At 37.6% G+C, this 23491-nt stretch overlaps 2 protein-coding genes across 2 annotated transcripts; one reads left to right on the top strand and one right to left on the bottom strand.

Moving 5' to 3' along the window:
- Positions 1 to 14064: 14064 nt before the first annotated feature.
- LOC101252647 (probable LRR receptor-like serine/threonine-protein kinase At4g36180) lies at positions 14065 to 17832 on the top strand. Its single transcript, XM_004232420.5, has one exon. It carries the CDS (start codon positions 14269 to 14271, stop codon positions 17650 to 17652), a length of 3384 nt encoding a protein of 1127 aa, XP_004232468.2. The 5' UTR covers positions 14065 to 14268; the 3' UTR covers positions 17653 to 17832.
- A 1909-nt stretch (positions 17833 to 19741) lies between these two features.
- Positions 19742 to 22522, bottom strand: LOC101252945 (V-type proton ATPase subunit c2). Its single transcript, XM_004232421.4, has 3 exons — positions 22140 to 22522; positions 21786 to 22071; positions 19742 to 20214 (listed from the first exon to the last, which is right to left on the bottom strand). Exons 1-3 carry the CDS (start codon positions 22216 to 22218, stop codon positions 20082 to 20084), a joined length of 498 nt encoding a protein of 165 aa, XP_004232469.1. The 5' UTR covers positions 22219 to 22522; the 3' UTR covers positions 19742 to 20081.
- Positions 22523 to 23491: the final 969 nt, after the last annotated feature.

Raw genomic sequence — 23491 nt, 5'->3', positions numbered from 1 at the left:
GGGAATAAAGGTGAGGCTGTGGGGGTTCGAACCCACCACCTCACAGCCTCCATTCCCAGCGAAATTAAGAGGAAAATGAGGGGGGCTGTGGGGGTTCGAACCCACAACCTCCCTATTCAAGCGAATTTAATTAAAAATAATAATAATAGTAAATTAAAATTCTAATTAAAGTTGGAAAATTAATTCTCTTATGTAAACATTGAGATTTAATTTAGAATTTTAATTAAAAATAGAATATTAATTCTTTTATGTAAATATTGAGATTTAAATTGGAATTCTAATTAAATTAGAAAATTATTCTTTCATGTAAATGATTGAAATTTAATTTAGAATTCTAATTAAAATAGAAAATTTATTATTTCACGAAAATGTTGAGACTTAACTTAGAGTTCTAAATTTATGAATATTAGAACAAAAATCAATGAAAAATATAAATGATATCCAAATAATTCAAAATTTGGGTTCTCGTGTCCAAACCTCCGTATTGATACATAAGTCATACGTGAGTGAAATATTCAAGAATAATGTCATCTACTTAGATCAAAAATCAAAGATCTTGGCATATATACAAGATACATAAGTCTTGTAATACATAATCTTAGAAAAACAAGAATTCACTTAACGAACTATAAATGAAGCCTCATGGCTTGTATGTATAGATATATAAGTTTAACATACGTTCAAGAATAAGTGAACCTAAGATATACGTAATGAAATGAAGAATGTGGTGACAATCATGATGTGAGGTTAATGCATATGATGAGAGCAATCTTAAATGAGCTTAAGTAAATGTTACCGATACATACTCACCAATGAGAGTGTAAGATAATGAAGAGACCAGTCTCTATGAATACTCTAATAAAAATATTGAGTTTAAAACACTTAATACTAATGATGAGATGAGAAATCATCTATTGAGCTATGATGTCTTCATACTAGAAGCAAACTTCTATGATGTATGAGTTGCATGTAATGGAACTTTATACCGAGCACCGATAGGCTAGCTATGAGTGGTGATGCCTTCTTTCGGGAAGGGCGGAGGTTCACGTAATTCTCATGAGATGAGACTGTCCGGCTTGCCGGGTATGGGTCTCCATACATCTCCTAGTCTTTGAACCTATATTGCCACTATAGGGATCTGGCGGGGTTAAATTCCCATATACGCTAGCATGTTATTGAATCGCTTTGGCCGGTGATTCCACCTCTTTTCGGTGTGGGGAAGACACTGGATTTCATGATGCTCACATGATCTATGTCGGTTAAAGTTAAAGTTCCCAATGAATGAATGAGGCCAGCCTCAAATGAATCATATAAAGAAATGAATGATACCGAAGGTGTTAGGATAGGATAATCAAGAGGTGAGCTAGATTCAGGTAATGACATTAGGTCATTCCTGATCATTGCACAGCAAACCCGATGAGAGTCTTAAACTACATCCTAGGTATAGCTGGTGTTCGCACTGGCCTATGAATGAATTGAAATGAAATACGAATGAATGAGTGAAGCAGACTCTGTGTTTGCTAAAGAAGGCTCCCTAGTTGAGGTCCCATATGTTGAGCCCTCATTTTGGAAAGTCTTAAAGTTAAGTCTATGATAATAAGGTCTCATGATATACGAATGAATAATATGAACGAAAGTATGTGTTATATGTTATGTGTTATATGAATATGTTATGTTTTGTGTGCTATACGATAATTATAATGATGCATGTCACTCTCATGGCATAACTTTCCCAATCTTAATTTGGCAAGTCCACTGACTTGACTTCCAAAAATCATGTTGTTAGGAAAGAGCTATTCTTCCTCATGCATGTCCCTGGTGTGTACTTGCATATACTCATACTTAGTACAAGTGTGTACTAATTCCATACGAACATCTACTTTTAGGTGCAGGCACAGGTGGACGCTAGAGCTACAGGTTCGTTGTTGCAGCTATCCGGACATCAGTATTCATCCGGAGTTTGGTAGGTCCTCATGCTTTCGAGGATGCTACTGTTTTACATTCTAGCGTAGTTTTAGAGTTGAGCTAGCGGAGCATGTTCCACTAGCGTTTCTTTCCTGTTTTGGTTCAAACTTTGTATTGGTGCTATTTTGGCCGATATACAATTAATACTTAATGAATTATTTCTTTCAGTTGCTTATCTCTTAAATGTTAGATGGTTGATGATGAACGATTACGAAATGTTAAGAATGTTCAGCAAGTATGATTAAAGAATCAAAAATTTCAAATTTTCCGCTAAAATTAATCTATGTAAAGTAAGAATGACGTAAGCAGGCTTGTCTGCGACCTCTGAGAGGTCAACGACGCCGGTCTCGTCTGGGGTCTAGATTCCGGTCGTGACAAAGTTGGTATCAGAGCCAGGTTAAATTCCTCGAATAATGAGTTCACATCAACCACATTGAGTAGTTTCTAAGTCATGGTAGTGAAGTGCACCACTATCCTGGATTAGAGACTGCACGATGCGTAGGAAAGACTTCCCTTCTTCTTATCTTATTGTGCTTTTCCTAATGTTTAAATTCTTGGTGTTACGAACGTGTCTAACATCAACCTTGCTGTTTTCAGAGAATGAATACCTGGGGAACTAAGGGTCTGAGGACGGGAGCAGCAGCAGCTAGGGGTAATCAGAATCCACCCCAGGCTCCAGCTGAAAGAGTGGCCATGCTAGTGAACCCAGCTGGGTTGACTGATGCGGAGGTGAGGGCATCTCTAGCCCAGATGGCACAGGCCATCACGATGCAGGCCCAAGCTATGACTGCCCAAGTCAACCGGCAGGATGTTCTGAGGGAAAACCCACCGGCTCGCAGCATAGCTGACAGACTGCGAGACTTCACGAGGATGAATCCTCCAATTTTCACAGGGGCTAAGACTTCAGAAGATCCCCAGGAATTTATAGACGAGTTGCATAAGATACTGGTGGCCATGGGGGCCACTGATATTGAGAAGGCTGAGTTGGCTTCCTACCAGCTCAAAGATGTTGCACAGACTTGGTGCAAAATGTGGCGAGATAGCCGTGTCCTAGGAGAGGTGCCAGTCACCTGGGAGCTGTTCAAGACAGCATTTTTGGAAAGGTTCTTCCCTAGAGAGATGAAAGAGGCCAAGGTTGAGGAGTTCATCAACCTCAAGCAAGGATCCATGACTGTTAGGGAGTATTCCCTGAAGTTTGTGAAGTTATCAAGGTATGCACTTCCCTTAGTATTTGATAACAAGAATGATGAGAGTACTTAACTTTGTTGAAATCATCCAGGTATGCTACTCCCTTGGTTTCTACCAGCAGGGAGGAGATGAGCAGATTCCTCACAGGAATCAATGGAGACCTGGAGGAAGATTGTCGGGCTGCGATGCTCCATGATAATATGGACCTTTCTAGATTAATGATGCATGTCCAGCAGGTAGAGGACAGCCGAAAGAGGAGAGGTGTACGTGATGTTAGGAGGCCTAGGCCTCAAGATCAGGCAGGTCCCATCCATGGAGGCCATAGAAACAATTTTAGCGTCCGCGAGCAGCCCAAATTCAAGAAGGGGCAACAGAGTGCTGGAAATTCTGACCCTCAGAGAAATACAACGCCTAGAGGAGGCAGACCCGAACCCAAGAGGGGCAATGGAGGTGAGATGCAGCGTCCAAGGAAGACTTGTACTAAGTGTGGCCGAATGCACCTTGGAGAATGTAGACAGGGCACTAATGCCTGTTTCGGTTGTGGTAAGAGTGGACACATGGTCATAGACTGTCCCCAGAACAGAGGTCAGGCTGGGGGTAATGCTCAGCCTAGGCCTACCCCACATAATGCAGCAGCAGCCGAACCTCCGAAGAGGAACAGATTTTATGCCTTGAAAGGTAGGGAGGAGCAGGAGAAGTCCGCTGATGTGGTCACAGGTATGCTGCAAGTATTCTCAACTTCTGTTTATGCTTTACTTGATCCAGGGTCTACGCTTTCCTTTGTGACTCCTCTGCTTGCCCTTACCTTTGAAATACTACCTGATGTTCTGCATGATCCTATAGTGGTTAGTACGCCTTTAGGAGAAAATGTGAGAACCGATAGGGTATACAAGAATTGCCCAATAGTTGTGAGTGGCAAGGCTATGTGTGCAAACTTGATTGAGTTACCCATGCGCGATTTTGATATTATTCTTGGCATGGACTGGCTTCACAGCTATTATGCTTGTTTGGACTGTCGTAGTAGGGTGGTGAGGTTTCGCTTCCCTAAAGGAGAAGAGTTAGTCTGGGAGGGGTACAATCCGATTCGTCCTAACCCCTTGGTTTCAAATCTCAAGGCCAATAAAATGATGGCCAAAGGGTTACTATGTCATCTAGTGAGTGTTAATGATTTAGATCATGACGTTCCTTCCATAGACTCGGTGCCTGTAGTAAGTGAATTCCTAGATGTGTTTCCTGAAGATTTGCCTGGAGTCCCTCCCCTTCGAGAGATTGACTTTGGTATCGACTTAGAACCTGATACTAAACCAATCTCAATTCCTCCTTATAGAATGGCTCCAGCAGAACTCAAGGAGTTGAAGCTGCAGTTAAAAGATCTCACGGATAAGGGTTTCATTCAGCCGAGCATATCCCCTTGGGGCGCTCCAGTGTTGTTTGTAAAGAAAAAGGATGGGACCCTTAGAATGTGTATCGATTATCGGCAGCTCAACAAAGTCACTATAAAGAATAAGTACCCACTTCCCAGAATTGATTATTTGTTCGATCAGCTCCAAGGGTCTAGTTTCTTCTCTAAGATTGATCTTCGTTCAGGGTATCATCAGCTTAGAGTTAGGGATAGGGATGTCCCAAAAACAGCTTTTCGTACCCGTTATGGTCATTATGAGTTCTTGGTTATGTCATTCGGCCTCACGAATGCACCTGCTGCATTTATGGACCTCATGAACAGAGTTTTTCGTGAATACCTTGACTCTTTCGTCATAGTATTCATTGACGACATTCTCATCTACTCTAAGACCAAGGAAGAGCATGAACAGCATTTGAGACTAACCTTGCAGGTACTTAGACAGCATCAGCTGTATGCCAAATTCAGCAAGTGTGAATTCTGGCTGAGATCAGTGACCTTCCTGGGCCATGTTGTGTTCGATCAAGGTGTAGAAGTGGACCCCAGAAAGACTGAAGCAGTTAAGAAATGGCCAAAGCCTCTTACACCCACCGATATCCGTAGCTTTCTGGGATTGGCTGGTTACTACCGCAGGTTCGTGGAAGGATTTTCTTCCATTGCTGCCCCACTTACAACCTTGACAAAGAAGAAATCCAAGTTTGAATGGACGGATACTTGTGAGAAGAGTTTCCAGGAGCTCAAGGACAGACTCACTTCAGCCCCGGTGCTTACTCTGCCTAAGAGTGGCGAGAATTACACTGTCTATTGCGATGCATCTAGGGTCGGTTTGGGATGTGTTCTTATGCAGGCTGGTAAGGTGATAGCTTATGCTTCCAGACAGCTCAAGGTTCATGAAAAGAATTATCCCACTCATGACTTGGAGTTGGCAGCTGTGGTGTTTGCGTTGAAGTTATGGAGGCATTATCTATATGGAGTACACGTGGATGTGTTCACGGATCATAAGAGTCTCCAGTACGTGTTCACGCAGAGAGAGCTGAATCTACGGCAACGCAGATGGTTGGAGCTGCTGAAGGATTATGACATGAATGTGCACTATCATCCAGGTAAGGCTAATGTTGTGGCTGATGCTTTGAGCAGGATGAGCATGGGGAGTACAGCCCACGTTGAGGATGAGAAGAAGGAGCTAGTGAAAGAGGTACACAGACTGGCCAGGCTGGGTGTACGGTTGGTTGACTCTACTAGTGGAGGTGTTTCAGTTCACCCTAGTTCTGAATCATCCCTGATAGTGGAAGTCAAGAAGGGTCAGCATCTCGATCCTGTGTTGATGGAGATGAAGGACTCAGTGTTGTTAAAAATGAATGAGTCTTTTGCTTTGGGAGATGATGGCATACTTAGATACCAGAACCGGTTGTGCGTACCAGATGTAGATGATTTACGGACCAAGATTGTTACAGAGGCCCATGGTTCCAGATATTCCATACATCCAGGTTCCACAAAAATGTATCATGATCTTAAGCAGATTTATTGGTGGGATGGCATGAAGAAGGATATTGCAGACTATGTGGCTAAGTGTCCTAATTGTCAGCAGGTTAAGGCAGAGCATCTTAAGCCTGGTGGTCTGACTCAGATTATTGAGGTTCCGACTTGGAAATGGGAGGCCATTAATATGGACTTCGTTGTTGGTCTTCCGAGGACTAGGAGGCAGCATAATTCTATATGGGTTATTATGGACAGGCTGACTAAGTCTGCCCACTTTATCCCTGTGAAGTCCACTTACAGGGCCGAGGATTACGCGAGACTCTACATTGATGAGATTGTGAGATGGCATGGGATTCCTTTGTCTATTATTTCAGATAGAGGAGCTCAGTTTACTTCGCATTTTTGGAGATCTTTCCAGAAAAGCTTAGGCACGCAGGTGAAACTTAGCACTGCCTTTCATCCTCAGACAGATGGGCAGGCAGAGCGCACTATTCAGACATTGGAGGACATGTTGAGAGCGTGTGTGATTGACTTTAGAGGTAATTGGGATGACCATCTACCTTTGATAGAGTTCTCGTATAATAATAGCTACCACTCCAGCATTGGGATGGCACCATTTGAGGCATTGTATGGTAGGAGGTGTAGATCTCCAGTTGGGTGGTTCGAGGTTGGAGAGTCATCTATTTTGGGTCCAGAGATCATTCATGAGGCCTTGGAGAAAGTTAGAATGATTAGAGACAGGTTGGCTACCGCTTACAGCCGACAAAAGTCATATGCAGACAACAGAAAGCGACCCTTAGAATTTAACGTTGGTGACCAGGTTTACTTGAAGATATCGCCTATGAAAGGGGTGATGCGATTTGGTAGAAAAGGGAAGCTTAGTCCGAGGTATGTGGGGCCATATGAGATCCTACAGCGCGTGGGTGAGGTGGCCTATGAGTTAGCATTGCCTGCGGAGCTAGCTTCTGTTCATCCAGTCTTTCATGTCTCTATGTTGAAGAAGTGCCTAGGTGATCCAACATCAATCCTACCTGTAGAAGGTTTGGGGGTTGGTGAAGACTTGTCCTATGAGGAAGTACCTGTTGAGATCTTAGACAGACAGGTCAAGCGACTGAGGAACAAGGAGATTGCCACAGTGAAGGTATTGTGGAGAAACCATCTTGTTGAGGGTGCTACGTGGGAGGCTGAGGCCGACATGAGATCCCGATATCCACATCTTTTCAACTCTTGAGGTTAGGCTTCCTACTCGTAAGGCTATAGTTCCTAATCTCTTCATATTTGTTGCTATTGGCTGATTGTACATAGCAATTAAGTTATGATCTCATTGGCATTATGAGGTGAAATGGTAGTGTCATTCGGGGACGAATGTTCCTAAGGGGGGGATAATGTAATGATTCAAAAAAAAAGAGAATTATGTAAATAAGAATAAATAGGTATTTAAGGGCATAATTGTCCTTTCACGTTTTAAATGAATAAATAAATAAATAAATAAAACAGATTTGTATTTATTTATTTTAATGTTATTTGACTAATTCTTGAATTAGTCTCCTAATCCAATTAGCTCTCTCTCTCTCACGCTTCTAAACTCCCTCTCTCACGTTCTCCATCTTCCTCACATTATTTCTGCCAAAATATCAATAATTTTCATGCTTGAAGAACTCACAAAAAAAATTTTTAAGCAAAAGAAAAAGTAATCAAAACGTCAAGGCTAAGAGAGGTTCGTCGAGAGAGGTATACTTTGAAGTGAATTGGGAGTGGTTTGGAGGAGTTTTTCGGGCAGCAACATTAAAGTTTGAACATCGATTAAGGTATGAGTTTCTCTCATGGAATTCTTTCTCCAAGAGTACTTTCTTTCGGACGTTTCTTAAACTCTTGAAACTAAGGTTGTTCCCCTTCGTATGTCCTTGTCCTTAGCTCCCTAATGAATTTGTAGGATGGGTATGTTGTGCTGCTAGATTTTTGCATGAATGATGTGTTTAAATTAAATATGAGTGGGTTTATGTGCGGGAAATCGCGATAATGATCATCAGAATATGACCGGAAAAAGTTGATGTATGGGTGTGTATAGGGCAGTGTTTTAGGCATTGTTTTGGGGTATATAAGTTGTTTATTTATCATGTATTTTATGTGTGAAATGGGTGTGCAATGTGATGTTCATTTTGATGAAGCATAGTGAAGTGAATGAACCATGAAATCTCCCTAAGAACTAATGTGAAACTTGATGAAAAAGTGCAGAAAAATAGTGGAATAAATTTCCAAAAACATAGAAATAGGTTTAAAAAGAATCTGGAAATTTTTGGATGTCAAAGAATTAAAAAAAAAAAAACGTTTTGAGGCCTGCAGGGATCGAACCCAGGACCTCCCTGCAGCTGCCTTAACAAAAAAAAAGGATTTAAAAAGGGAATGTTGGGGGCGGGGGTCGAACCCACGACCTCAGGGCTGAAGGGGGGATAAAAGTATTAAGGGAATAAAGGTGAGGCTGTGGGGGTTCGAACCCACCACCTCACAGCCTCCATTCCCAGCGAAATTAAGAGGAAAATGAGGGGGGCTGTGGGGGTTCGAACCCACAACCTCCCTATTCAAGCGAATTTAATTAAAAATAATAATAATAGTAAATTAAAATTCTAATTAAAGTTGGAAAATTAATTCTCTTATGTAAACATTGAGATTTAATTTAGAATTTTAATTAAAAATAGAATATTAATTCTTTTATGTAAATATTGAGATTTAAATTGGAATTCTAATTAAATTAGAAAATTATTCTTTCATGTAAATGATTGAAATTTAATTTAGAATTCTAATTAAAATAGAAAATTTATTATTTCACGAAAATGTTGAGACTTAACTTAGAGTTCTAAATTTATGAATATTAGAACAAAAATCAATGAAAAATATAAATGATATCCAAATAATTCAAAATTTGGGTTCTCGTGTCCAAACCTCCGTATTGATACATAAGTCATACGTGAGTGAAATATTCAAGAATAATGTCATCTACTTAGATCAAAAATCAAAGATCTTGGCATATATACAAGATACATAAGTCTTGTAATACATAATCTTAGAAAAACAAGAATTCACTTAACGAACTATAAATGAAGCCTCATGGCTTGTATGTATAGATATATAAGTTTAACATACGTTCAAGAATAAGTGAACCTAAGATATACGTAATGAAATGAAGAATGTGGTGACAATCATGATGTGAGGTTAATGCATATGATGAGAGCAATCTTAAATGAGCTTAAGTAAATGTTACCGATACATACTCACCAATGAGAGTGTAAGATAATGAAGAGACCAGTCTCTATGAATACTCTAATAAAAATATTGAGTTTAAAACACTTAATACTAATGATGAGATGAGAAATCATCTATTGAGCTATGATGTCTTCATACTAGAAGCAAACTTCTATGATGTATGAGTTGCATGTAATGGAACTTTATACCGAGCACCGATAGGCTAGCTATGAGTGGTGATGCCTTCTTTCGGGAAGGGCGGAGGTTCACGTAATTCTCATGAGATGAGACTGTCCGGCTTGCCGGGTATGGGTCTCCATACATCTCCTAGTCTTTGAACCTATATTGCCACTATAGGGATCTGGCGGGGTTAAATTCCCATATACGCTAGCATGTTATTGAATCGCTTTGGCCGGTGATTCCACCTCTTTTCGGTGTGGGGAAGACACTGGATTTCATGATGCTCACATGATCTATGTCGGTTAAAGTTAAAGTTCCCAATGAATGAATGAGGCCAGCCTCAAATGAATCATATAAAGAAATGAATGATACCGAAGGTGTTAGGATAGGATAATCAAGAGGTGAGCTAGATTCAGGTAATGACATTAGGTCATTCCTGATCATTGCACAGCAAACCCGATGAGAGTCTTAAACTACATCCTAGGTATAGCTGGTGTTCGCACTGGCCTATGAATGAATTGAAATGAAATACGAATGAATGAGTGAAGCAGACTATGTGTTTGCTAAAGAAGGCTCCCTAGTTGAGGTCCCATATGTTGAGCCCTCATTTTGGAAAGTCTTAAAGTTAAGTCTATGATAATAAGGTCTCATGGTATACGAATGAATAATATGAACGAAAGTATGTGTTATATGTTATGTGTTATATGAATATGTTATGTTTTGTGTGCTATACGATAATTATAATGATGCATGTCACTCTCATGGCATAACTTTCCCAATCTTAATTTGGCAAGTCCACTGACTTGACTTCCAAAAATCATGTTGTTAGGAAAGAGCTATTCTTCCTCATGCATGTCCCTGGTGTGTACTTGCATATACTCATACTTAGTACAAGTGTGTACTAATTCCATACGAACATCTACTTTTAGGTGCAGGCACAGGTGGACGCTAGAGCTACAGGTTCGTTGTTGCAGCTATCCGGACATCAGTATTCATCCGGAGTTTGGTAGGTCCTCATGCTTTCGAGGATGCTACTGTTTTACATTCTAGCGTAGTTTTAGAGTTGAGCTAGCGGAGCATGTTCCACTAGCGTTTCTTTCCTGTTTTGGTTCAAACTTTGTATTGGTGCTATTTTGGCCGATATACAATTAATACTTAATGAATTATTTCTTTCAGTTGCTTATCTCTTAAATGTTAGATGGTTGATGATGAACGATTACGAAATGTTAAGAATGTTCAGCAAGTATGATTAAAGAATCAAAAATTTCAAATTTTCCGCTAAAATTAATCTATGTAAAGTAAGAATGACGTAAGCAGGCTTGTCTGCGACCTCTGAGAGGTCAACGACGCCGGTCTCGTCTGGGGTCTAGATTCCGGTCGTGACAATAAATTAAACTATTTTTATACTCAATATGTTTTTAAATAGCAAAAGTAGCTCTTAACTTCATATATCAACATTAGTATCGTAGTTCGATTATAATATTATATATTAATAATAATTAGATTAAATAACTCATATTTTAGCTACAAATAACTCTATATAAATAATAAAATTTGTAAGCTAATCAATTTAGATAAATTTATTAATATAAATATTAAACATAAAATCAAGAAAATAATCAAAATTAAAGGATTTGAGGTGATATTTTTGTCTTTACATATATAAATCCCATGGTATTAGATCCATGTATTACTAATACCACATGGAAGATATTAGTTATACACCAAATAATACCATGGAGGGTACTTCATTAATTTATAAATTAGTTATACATAAATTCAAAATTCCTACACAATATCACACATAATACAATGATTATTTCTCCTGATAATCCTACCAAATGACCCTAAAATGTTGTTGGCTATCACATTTCTATATGTATAGTGTTTAGAAAGAGAATATAAGAAAATTAAGTAGGCTTTTGCTTATTAAAAAGATCATTTTATTTGAATCTTTTGAACTAAAAATAGAATTGTGGTTTTATGAAGGAGAGAAAAGAACATTTTATTTGAAATTATAGGATGAAACTAAAAACATGTCATAAGTTGTTTTTTAATTTCAAGTTGCATTTGGAGATTCCATGACCAACATTGATTTTCAAATAAATATTTTTAATGGTCAAACAAGTCCTCAATAGTAGTAGTATACAAATTCAATTAAACTCAATAAATTTTAATTAAACTATATAATTAAACTAATATAAAATTCCCCCAAAATGCACCCCCCCCCCCCTCCCAACTAACAAAGTACTGTTAAAACTAGTTTAAAAAGTTGGGAAAAACCATCAGCCAATATGTTGTACTTTTTGTGGTCCTATTATAAGCTCACAAGCCAAATAAAGTTCCCAAACCAAGAGTCAATAAAGTAGAAATTTGCCTTCATGAATCTTCTAAGTTCTTTTCGTACGTCATTTTTATTATAAATAGTTAGTTTATAATGTTAAACATTTTATAGAATTAAACATAAATTATAATATTTTTTTTAATTTTATTTTATGAGTTATTAGCCTTAAGAATATATATTTGATCAATATAAAATAATTAAGTTAATAATTCATGTTCATTGATCAAAATAAATTAAGTCCTAATTATTGATTAAAAAGTTAACTTAAAAAAATTAAATAATAATAAAAAATAAACTTATTTAATTTATTAATGGGCATGAAAAAAAAAGGGAAAATTGTATAAAATAGCAAACTAATAACCTAAATTAAATTGAATAGCTAGGGTTTGATTTAATTGTGCTCCATAGCAAATATTGACAAAAATTTGCCAGGCGTCTCTCTCCCAGAAGTCTCGCTCGCCACTCTCCCATTCTCGCCTCTCTCGCTTTATACACAGAAGTGTATAATTTCTGTTTCTGTTTTGTATAAAGCGAGAGAAAATTGTATATACACATGCAAAAATGTATATCTTCGTGTTATACACTTAATTATATAATTTACAAACATTTTACTTCAAATATTGCAGAGAAAAAGGCCAAAGAATTATACAATTGTGAATTATACAATTGCAGTGAAATACAATTTTTTCTAGCTTTATACAACAGAAGTGTATATATTGTGTTTCTGTTTTTGTATAAAGCGAGAAAAACATATATCTTCTTGCTATACACTTATAATTATGCAATATACATACATTTTAATTCGATTCAATTGTATGCAAAGCTAATTATACAATTGCAGCGAGCGAATTATACAATTTAGGCCAGCGAATTATACACTTTTATATGTATAGCGAATTATACAGTTTTTATGTTTGCTATGGAGCGCAATTATGCAAAGTTTGCTATATTATACAAATATGATTTTTTTGTTTGCTATATGTGAAAGTTGCCAAAAAAAAAAGTTTGGTGACATATAAATAGTAACTTAGGTAGTAACAAGTTTGAGTTTGAAACTATTATACACATTTTAGCATTTGGACTATCCCACTGAGAGAATTCAAAACAAAATCTCTTCAGTAGAGACTTTTGTCTCTTCTTTTTTTTTCCACCTCCATTTGATTAGCTCACATTTCAAAAGTAAGTCAAAAGTACAAAATGCTAATTTTGGGATAAAAGTTGAAAGGTAAAAAGATAATAGACTACTACCAGTTTTTTTTTTACTGCACCAGAAAGTAGGGAAGCATTAACACATCATTTTGATAAACATAATAATTTCGAGATAAAATATTAAAAAATTACATATTATTTTTTTTAATATTTCAAAAATAATAAATAAAAATAAAAATTTATTTTAAATATAATGAACAAATAAAAATGAATGAATCGATATAAGAAGCTCTGCATTGACCACTGAGGATGCACTATCTTTATTATAACTGTTGGTAGTACAAAATTTAATTTGAGTTAATTGTAATAGGAACTTCATACACTTGGCCCCGCCCAATTATTATTACTCCTATATTACACAGGCTTTATTATAATTTATGTCTCATTATATGCATTAACAATTACAACTACAAATTAAAGGAGTTCACTGTGCATTTTCTTTAATTGTTTTCAATTTTCCATGAAAACTCACTTTACTTTTCCATATAATAATGCTGCCAGCTCATATACTTTGGACAACTTTTAAGTATATAGATCAAGTTTGAATATTTAACAAAATTAGAGGTTAGTCTCTCTCCAAGATCCAAAAATTAAAGTTGACAAACTAAAGTTATAGTCTAACATATACTATATGAAAATTCAAAAAAATATAGAGCATGTGGATCAAGGTAACTAAAAATAAATAAATAAAGTTACAATTATATTACCAATCTAAACATCACACCTAAAAAGTACTCTCGCTATGACTCTATTTCAATTTAATTAGGTGTTTTTTCTATTATGGAAATTTAAATAATATAATTTAATATTTAATAATAAAATAGTTTTCGTATCCGTTTTGTCAGAAAAAATAATTGTACTCTCAGTCATTTTTTTTATCATGATTCTAATTTTTAAAAAATAATTATTCAATAATAAAAAATATCACATAAATTAGGACGAACGAGAATTGATATAAGGTAGTGTAATACTAACTATACTAATTGTAATGTTGTTTAATTTAGGAAGGAAGAGGGTCAAATGATTCAACCCATAAGAGGTTAAAAAGTGCTGCCCCATTGGCCCCTTCTTTTGAAAAGTGTTCATTTTGCACATTCTCTACTTCCTCCCTCCTCACTCTTCTTCTCTGTGTCACTCTGTACAAAGTGAGGGGGCCTCTGCAATGGCCATTTTCACTCATCTTCTCTTTCTCCCCTTTATCATGCACTCCCTTTAACCTTCACTATAAACCAAGCCAAATCCTTTTTCTTCTTATTCTTCTTTCATGGCTGCTTATCTACTTCTGTTTCTTGTTTTTCTTTCCACATTATGCTCTGCTCAGAGAAACCCACAAACCCTTTCGGAAGTTCAAGCGCTTACGTCTTTTAAACTCAGTATTCGTGATCCACTTGGTGCACTCACCGACTGGGATTCATCTTCCTCTTTTGCTCCCTGTGATTGGCGCGGTGTTTTCTGCATCAATGGACGGGTCGGTGAACTTCGTCTACCTCATTTGCTACTTAGTGGACCACTCACTACACAAATTGGCAACCTGCGCATGCTGCGCAAGTTAAGCCTCCGGTCCAACTTCTTTAATGGCACTGTTCCAGCTTCATTATCCAAATGTACCCTTTTGCATTCTGTTTTTTTACAGGGTAATGCATTTTCCGGTAATCTTCCGCCGGAAATATTCAACCTTACTGATTTACAAATCTTTGAAGTTTCTGGAAATCAGCTGTCTGGTGAAATCCCCGGAGAGCTTCCTCAGAGTCTACGATACTTTGATCTTTCGTCTAACTTGTTTTCAGGAGACATTCCGAGTAAATTTTCTGACAGGTCTCAGTTACTTCTCATTAATCTTTCTTATAATCGCCTTTCCGGCGAAATTCCGGCGAGTCTCGGCCGGCTTCAGCAGCTTCAGTACCTTTGGCTTGCGTACAACAACTTGGTTGGAACTTTGCCCTCTGCAATTGCTAACTGTTCATCGTTGGTTCATTTGAGTGCTGAAGGAAATGCTATAGGGGGTCTTATTCCGTCGGCGATTGCTGCTTTACCGAAGCTTCAGGTGATATCTTTATCAAACAATAATCTCTCTGGTTCCTTACCAGCTTCATTGTTCTGCAATGTTTCCATTTATCCTCCCTCTCTTAGGGTTGTTCAGTTGGGTTTCAATGCATTCACGAATATAGTGAAGCAAGAGTCGTCTAAATGTTTTACTTCTTTGCAAATTTTGGATCTTCAACACAACCAAATACATGGTGAATTTCCTTTGATTTTGACGAACAATTCTGCATTGACATCGCTGGATGTGTCATGGAATTTGTTCACTGGAAAAATCCCAAGTGCCATCGGGAACTTGTGGAGATTGGAGGAACTGAGAATGACAAATAACTCATTTGAAGGTGCTCTTCCGTTTGAGATTACAAACTGCAGTGACTTGAAAGTTCTTGATCTTGAAGGGAATCGAATGTCGGGGGAACTTCCAATGTTTTTAGGTGATCTTAGAAGCTTGAAGACATTGTCACTGGGAAGAAATCAGTTTTCGGGTTCCATTCCTTCTAGTTTTAGAAATTTGAGTAATCTCGAAAATCTGAACTTGGCAGGAAATGGTCTCAACGGAAGCTTGCCCGAGGAGGTAATGGGTTTGAGCAATTTAAGTACACTGAATCTCAGTGAAAACAAGTTTTCTGGCAGTATGCCAGTTGATATTGGGAATCTTCAGCAGCTCTCGGTTCTGAATTTGAGTAGAAATGGCTTTTCAGGCACTATTCCTTCTAGCATTGGGACTTTGTATAAGCTAACGGTGGTTGATTTGAGTGGACAGAATTTCTCAGGTGAAATACCATTTGATCTTGCTGGTTTGCCTAATCTACAGTGTATAGCTTTGCAAGAAAACAAGTTGTCTGGTAATGTTCCTGAAGGTTTCAGTAGCTTATTAGGCATGCAATATTTGAATCTTTCTTCCAATTCCTTTTCTGGCCATATACCATCTACATTTGGGTTCTTGACTTCATTAGTTGTACTTTCTTTGTCTAACAACCGCATAAATGGTTCGATTCCTCCGGACTTGGGCAACTGCTCTGCTCTGGAGTATTTGAATCTTCACTCAAATTCATTGAGTGGCCAAATACCTGCTGATCTCGGACGTCTTTCCCACTTGAGTGTGCTAGATTTGGGTAGAAACAACTTAACTGGTGAAGTCCCGGTAGATATTTCCAATTGTTCATCCTTGACATCACTCGTGCTCGACTTGAACCATCTGTCAGGGAACATACCAGAGTCACTATCAAGGTTATCAAACCTAACTGTCCTTGACCTCTCTACTAACAACTTCACTGGAGAAATCCCAGCTAATCTTACCATGCTCTCTAGCTTGGTGAGTTTCAATGTGTCAAACAATAATTTGGGCGGCCAGATTCCGGAGATGTTGGGCTCCCGTTTTAACAACTCATTGGATTATGCTGACAACCAAGGTTTGTGTGGGGAGCCATTGGAAAGAAGATGTGAGACATCTGGTGATGGTGGGAATAAATTGATTATGTTCATTGCTGTGGCTGCCAGTGGAGCGCTTCTCCTTTTATCATGCTGCTGCTTATATACTTACAACTTCTTGAGGTGGCGCAGGAAGCTCAAAGAGAAAGCAGCTGGAGAAAAGAAGCATAGTCCTGCAAGGGCTAGTTCAAGGACCAGTGGTGGTCGTGGCAGTGGCGAGAATGGTGGACCCAAACTTGTTATGTTCAATAACAAAATCACACTTGCTGAAACAATTGAAGCAACTAGAGAATTTGACGAGGAACATGTGCTAAGTAGAACACATTATGGAGTGGTCTACAAGGCCTGTTACAATGATGGTATGGTGCTCTCAATTCGTAGACTTTCAAATGGATCACTAGGTGAGAACATGTTCAGAAAAGAGGCAGAATCACTTGGCAGGGTGAAGCACAGGAACCTCACAGTTCTACGTGGGTACTATGCTGGCCCACCTAACCTCAGACTACTTGTCCATGATTACATGCCTAACGGGAACCTTGCAACACTTCTCCAAGAAGCATCCCACCAAGATGGTCATGTCCTCAATTGGCCAATGCGCCACCTCATTGCACTTGGCATTGCTCGTGGCCTGGCTTTCCTTCACTCATCCTCCATGGTCCACGGAGATGTTAAGCCGCAGAATGTCCTATTTGATGCAGACTTTGAAGCCCATCTTTCAGAATTTGGCCTAAGCAAGCTTGTAGTAGCCAGACCAACCGAGCCCTCCACATCAACTTCAGTTGGTACACTAGGGTATATATCTCCAGAAGTAGCATTAACCGGAGAAACCACAAGAGAATCAGATGCTTATAGCTTTGGCATCGTGTTGCTTGAACTCCTAACAGGAAAAAGACCCTTAACGTTCACACAAGATGAGGACATAGTGAAATGGGTTAAGAGGCAATTGCAAAGAGGGCAAATTTCGGAACTATTAGAGCCAGGATTGCTGGAACTGGACCCTGAATCATCAGAATGGGAAGAGTTCTTGCTAGGAATTAAAGTAGGGTTGCTATGCACAGCACCTGACCCACTTGATCGCCCCACCATGGCGGACATTGTGTTCATGCTCGAAGGCTGTCGTGTGGGACCTGATATCGCATCTTCAGCTGATCCCACATGCCAACCTTCACCCGCCTGAATCCCCCCGAGCTTGTTACTTTTTATTATTAGCTCTGTATAAGTTATGAGAAGTAAATTTGCAGTGCAATGTAACGCAACAGTAGCTAGCTAGCAACTTAGTCCTTCAATTTCATGCATATTTTTGGTAAAAGAGAAACAATATTTCTGTTGTTTTATCCTATTATTATTATTATTCAAACACCTCACTCCCGGGATTTCTCTCTTTTGGCGTGGGGGACCAAAATGTAGTTCTTCTATCAATAAGTAAAAGAAAGCTAAAAAAGAAGTGTGTTTGTTGAGTTAATTGATTTGGACTGTTGTGCAAGTTGAATAAGATTATATGTGCCCACAACCAACAACAACAAAAAAAAAATCAGGAAATACCTGTCTGCTTCTATCACGTGATACTTAAAAGGTATATCTTGGGTTACTGAAAATGTAGCCGTTGAAAATACTACTACTATCTAATTTGCTCGGCCTATTTACTCCCACATGCAAGTGTGGAATCCATATCCCATCTGATCAATTGATTTTGGAACTTAATCAATAAATAAATTTCATTCAAATTCAATGATTTCTATAATTAAAACCGCTAGAATATCTTGTATATAGTAAATTTTCCATTTTATCTCCTTTTCTCCGAAAGTTTTCCATATAATATGGAGTATCAAAATTTAGGTTTTATAACTATTTTCCAAAAAAATAAGAACAGGTACTACTTCCAAGACTTACCTAAAAACGTGTGCATTCTATTTGACTCATTTTTCTCTCCAGTTGCATTAATGAAGTTTGAATACTACTACAACTTAGGTACTTGTTTTGTAATAATAATAAAGGAAGGAAGCTGACAAATAAATTCCTCAAACCTACCTACCATTTGGATGATGAGGGATTAAAAGGTTAGGGATCTGGGATTTTGTGGGGGATGATGGATCCTTTTGGCTATGGCCAGGCTGAAAGAGACTAAAGGAAGAAAATGATTGACATGGTGACCCACTAATCAATTCATTTCCAACATTTTGTGGGGTGTTTTGTTTTTACGTCTTTCGAGTGACATAGACAAGTTCATCATCTATTATATACGATATGAATTTGCGATGAAGGGGTCTAGTCTAGCTTCGCCATTTGAGTGAATAATTAGTAGGTAAATGTTTGATGTCCTTTACCCCCACAAGACTATGGTAGAGGTGGACATAAGAATGAATCATATTAAAATAAAGTAGCATGCTTGGCACGAGGTTGAGATCTGTGTTAATTATATTGTTATCACTAAATCAGCTGCAGTGACCGTTAAAGGCATCATCCTTTTTTTTTTTTAATTGTATTAATTTTCTGATACAGAAGAGAGCTACAGCACTAGCTTTTTCAATGCTACCTATTGCAATAATGTTTATAATTACATGTTTTAGCTGATTGATCCAAACTTGTCGAAATTCTGAATTTTAACATTGGGTTAAAAACTCAACCAGAGACAAAAAAGAATTTCCTTTTAAAAATCTGCTTAAGCTTTGATGAGCCAAGTTAGCTGATGCCTGTGGAAAGATAGATGAGGAAACTAAGGCACTCTATTATGTTGTTTACTGAAATGCAAGTAACAATTCACCCAAAATATTTCTAACAGGCCTTCTGAGAACATATCCCTGGTTTTCTTGGTTAAGTTCCATCAAAACAGCTATATGCAAAATTAACAAAATGAAGATGCCTCATGTCAATCATACATGTTGTGTCTGCCATTGCAAACATGCATCTTCACACTCACAAGTGAACCGAAATATAACTCATGCAATGCAGCAGATTTCATTAAATTATGAGCTCAACGTGTCGCAAAGATAATGTTAACACTGTGCTTAGCAGAGGTAGAGAAAACATGAAAGAGAATGTTTTCGAAGGAAGCAAAATAACATAAAAGCAATCCCAACTCGAGTTGTACAACGTCTATTCTAATGCTCTTCCCATTTTCCATCGCAGACCCACTTCACTGCATCAAAACTCTGTATGCAATATTTAAAGATTCTTTCACTTGCACAGCTCATTCTGCCATTCCTTTTATAGGTAAAAGTCAAATTCATACACAAGTAACGCAAAAAGGCATTGTGCTGCTCCGGCAGTTATAGCAATGATCAAGGTGGATTTCATATATTCAGGTGTACCATTACATTCCACCAATAATAATACAATCGTATCAGCATTCAAGCAACAAGATGCGACTCATTATTGGAAAATACAGTAAAGGTAAAATCGAGAGAACGTTCTCTTGGTCACACATACAGGGAAAAGGCAGCTCCCAAATCTACAAACACCGGGGGAACACACAATGTGTGAAGGAAAAGGAAAAGGAGAAGAAAAAGGAAAAGAGAAGATGCACCTAACGACTAGCATCGGTTATCAAGCTGCAAGCACAATGATGAAAAAGATTCCATCATAAACCTGAAAATACATTATTTTCATCTATTCTGCTCTAGATTGGCCAGCACGGGAAGAAAGGATGATGCCGACAATCAGTCCATACAAAGCCAACGCCTCAGCAAAAATAAGAATCAAGATCATACCAACAAAGAGTTTTGGTTGTTGTGCATTTGCTCTGTGCAAAATTAAAATAAGTTAGTTTATAAGACTTGGAGACATTAAATATTGCATATGAGAAAGCTTAAGAAAGATACAACTACTTTAAATCATCACTTCAGATCAAGTGATGACAGGTACGAGATCTAACAATCATATAAAAAGTCCTCCACGGCTAAGAACATTAATTATAGCAGCAATAGTGGAATTTACAAACAAAGAAGCATTTTGTTTTACAATGATACTAAACTGTTTAGAGTCGATGCTTTTCACCTTCCTAAACATTTCTGAATGACAATAATAGTTTGCTATGCCAAAACAGATTTCATGATGACAACATATTTATGTTGTAAACTAATTTCATGATAAGTGTCAGATATATACCTTGATTTCACATCAAAAAACAAGTACTAAAACTTTTATTTCCTGATAAAAATAGTATCTACTAATTCTAGAAAAAGTGGAAACAAAATCATTTGCAATTCCTTAATGGAAAGAGATCAGCCAGCATATGTGGGAAAATGGAGCGATATCTTACTAAAGGAACTGCTAACAGTAAATTAGGTTTTGTTATTCCGCTTAATATTTCATATGAAGGCAATAAAAGGGTCCTCCACTTCATATAAGTTAACGGCCTGCTTTTTGGTCTGCTACAATGTGATCTTAGAATCAATTTTATCTCAAATAGGCAGTACATTTATGCTAGTTGTAGGATTTCACACTTCAAAACATCCCAGTTATAGGGTTAATCCTTCTAATGTCACTGCCGCAGAAATTAGTATTAGGTTGCAAATTATAGATCAAATTTATTCAGTGAAGTCAAAACCACTTACCAAGAAAAGAAAAAAAAATCAGAGAACACAAAATTCTTTACTTGAAATGGAAGTTCCAACTAAATTCATTGGTGCAACAATGTGTAAAGTAGAACGATTATTATCGACTACATTCAGTATTTTTAATAGCACTTAGCAAAACCGACGTGACTTAGGAGGCTTTAAGCGAGACACGAGACGAAAGAAGGAGAAGGGAAGCGTTTACTTCTTAGAAGTAAAACACATGATTTATTCTACAAATAAAAAAAATTACCTAACATGTGAGGTCCTTACTTGAGAGATAATAGTAGAGTATGGCTATTCCATACGGATACAAAGTAAGCAAAAAAATTGATGCTTTCCGATTGCACCATCATGAAGTAAAAAGTTGACTCATAAATAGATACAGCTCTCGCACAACAAAGTCACTCTTTTTGAAATGCTAAAAAAATGTGTTTCTGTTCTTACAACAAAGTCACTAACTCAACAAGCACGGGGAAGAATCAGATATATTCAAAGTTCAGACCTTCCTATGAAAACCAACACTTTAAGAAGCAATCGCACAAAGAGAATCTAATGCAAAAGGTAGAGCGCCTTGACAAACATCCCTAAACAGAGTCAATTTACAACAGTCAAATAAGATGACATTCATGTAAGTTCAAAAATTCTTAGATGACATTGGAGGTAACAATTATTTCATTTAAGGAAAGATCCAAACCACTTCACGTCATTCAGGTAATATGTTATATATCAAAGAAGCAGGAGAATGAAAATATACCTAACACCAGCATCACCAACAATTCCAATAGCCATTCCAGCGGAAAGGCCAGCGAGACCACAAGCCAAACCGGAAGAAAGGTGGGCATATCCATCAAAAAGGTAATACGATTTGGTCTTGGGGTTAATCCCGGTACTGATAATGACTGCAATAATCAATCCATAAATACCTAACACACCAGCCATAACAACCGGCACAATTGACTTCATCACAAGCTCTGGCCTCATTACTCCCATGGACGCCACTCCCACACCGCTCTTCGCTGTTCCATAAGCAGCTCCCATACCTACAACGAATCCATTACTTCCAATTCATTGAATCGGAATAATATACGAATTTAGTTATGAAACTTACATGAGAAAACGAGCGCGGCAGCGGCGCCGAGGAAACCGAAGAAAGGCGCAGTTTCATCGCCACTGAAAGTTGACGCCATTGTTCACTCTCACACAGATTTCAGCGGTAACCGATCGGAATTTGGAAGAACAACTTTCTGATTGGCGAGAGAGAATTATTGTATTTGGATTGTCTGGTTCTTTGTAGTCGCTCTCGATCACACGTTCTAATTTCTCAATTCACTGGACACGTCGTGCTGGCAACTTCTTCGAAGCTTCCATATTATGGGCTTTATGTTCATGGGCCAGAACTATGAATTTGACTTTAATTGCTGAAATTTGGGCCTTGTTCTTCTGGGCTAAACTTCTTGTTTATAGCAGCTTGGGCTGTTAGTGGAATAAGCTTGTGAATAGTAGGCGAATTGTGAACAAAATACCGTTCTATATGTTATTTTTTGAAGAGAAAATTACGCAACTAAGCAAACTTATACTATTTAATTCTTCATCATAGCTATAGTTTGCTATAATTATCACTCTCCACTAATATTATACATTAATTACGTGGATTGACTTCGAGTTTGTATAATTAGTCACGTTTGTATATGTATAATTCGCTAGGATATTCAAATACATCTATATAATATACAATTATTTAACCTACATACATATACAATTCACCTCTCTTCCACTCTCTTCCCTCTGTCGCTCGCCTTTCTCCTCCCTCTCCCAATCTCGCAATATACAAATGCATATGTATAATATACAATTATATACATATACAATCCACCTCTCTACCACTCTATGCCCTCTCTTGTTCACCTCTCTCCTCCCTCTCCGAGACTCGCTCGCCTCTCTCCTCCCTCTTCCATTCTCTCTTTCCATATATACAAATACATATATATAATATATAATTATTTACCAATGTACATATACAATTCACCTTTCTCCCACTCTTTTCCCCCTCTCTCTCGCCTCTCTCCTCTCTCTCGCAATTTCGCTCGCCTCTCTCCTCCATATAATATGTAGTTAGAAATTGTAATTATCAAACTATAGCTATGGCGAGTAATTAATTGTTTTTAAGTAGCTATATGTGAGAGCTTCCCTTTTTTTTTAATAATTGAAACGTTTAAATTAGGAAAAAAAAAAACAAAAAACTAATCAGTTGGCAATGGGTACTGAAGACAGAGCGAATTAAAAGTGATAGAGAAAGAAAAGTGAACGTAAATAATCATTTAATTCGATAAAAGAATATGAAATTAACATAACATAACATTAAAGAAGATCGAAAGCTATCGTGAGGAAGACAAATGAATACTAATCTCTTTCCTAAAATTTATGTATACGCACTATCAGTATAATGACTTGCTTACATTA

The sequence above is a fragment of the Solanum lycopersicum genome, chromosome 2 (assembly GCF_036512215.1).
Source record: "Solanum lycopersicum chromosome 2, SLM_r2.1".
Lineage (NCBI taxonomy): Eukaryota > Viridiplantae > Streptophyta > Magnoliopsida > Solanales > Solanaceae > Solanum > Solanum lycopersicum.
Note: the sequence above shows the minus strand (reverse complement) of the source record. Positions and strands in the feature narration are given on the sequence as shown.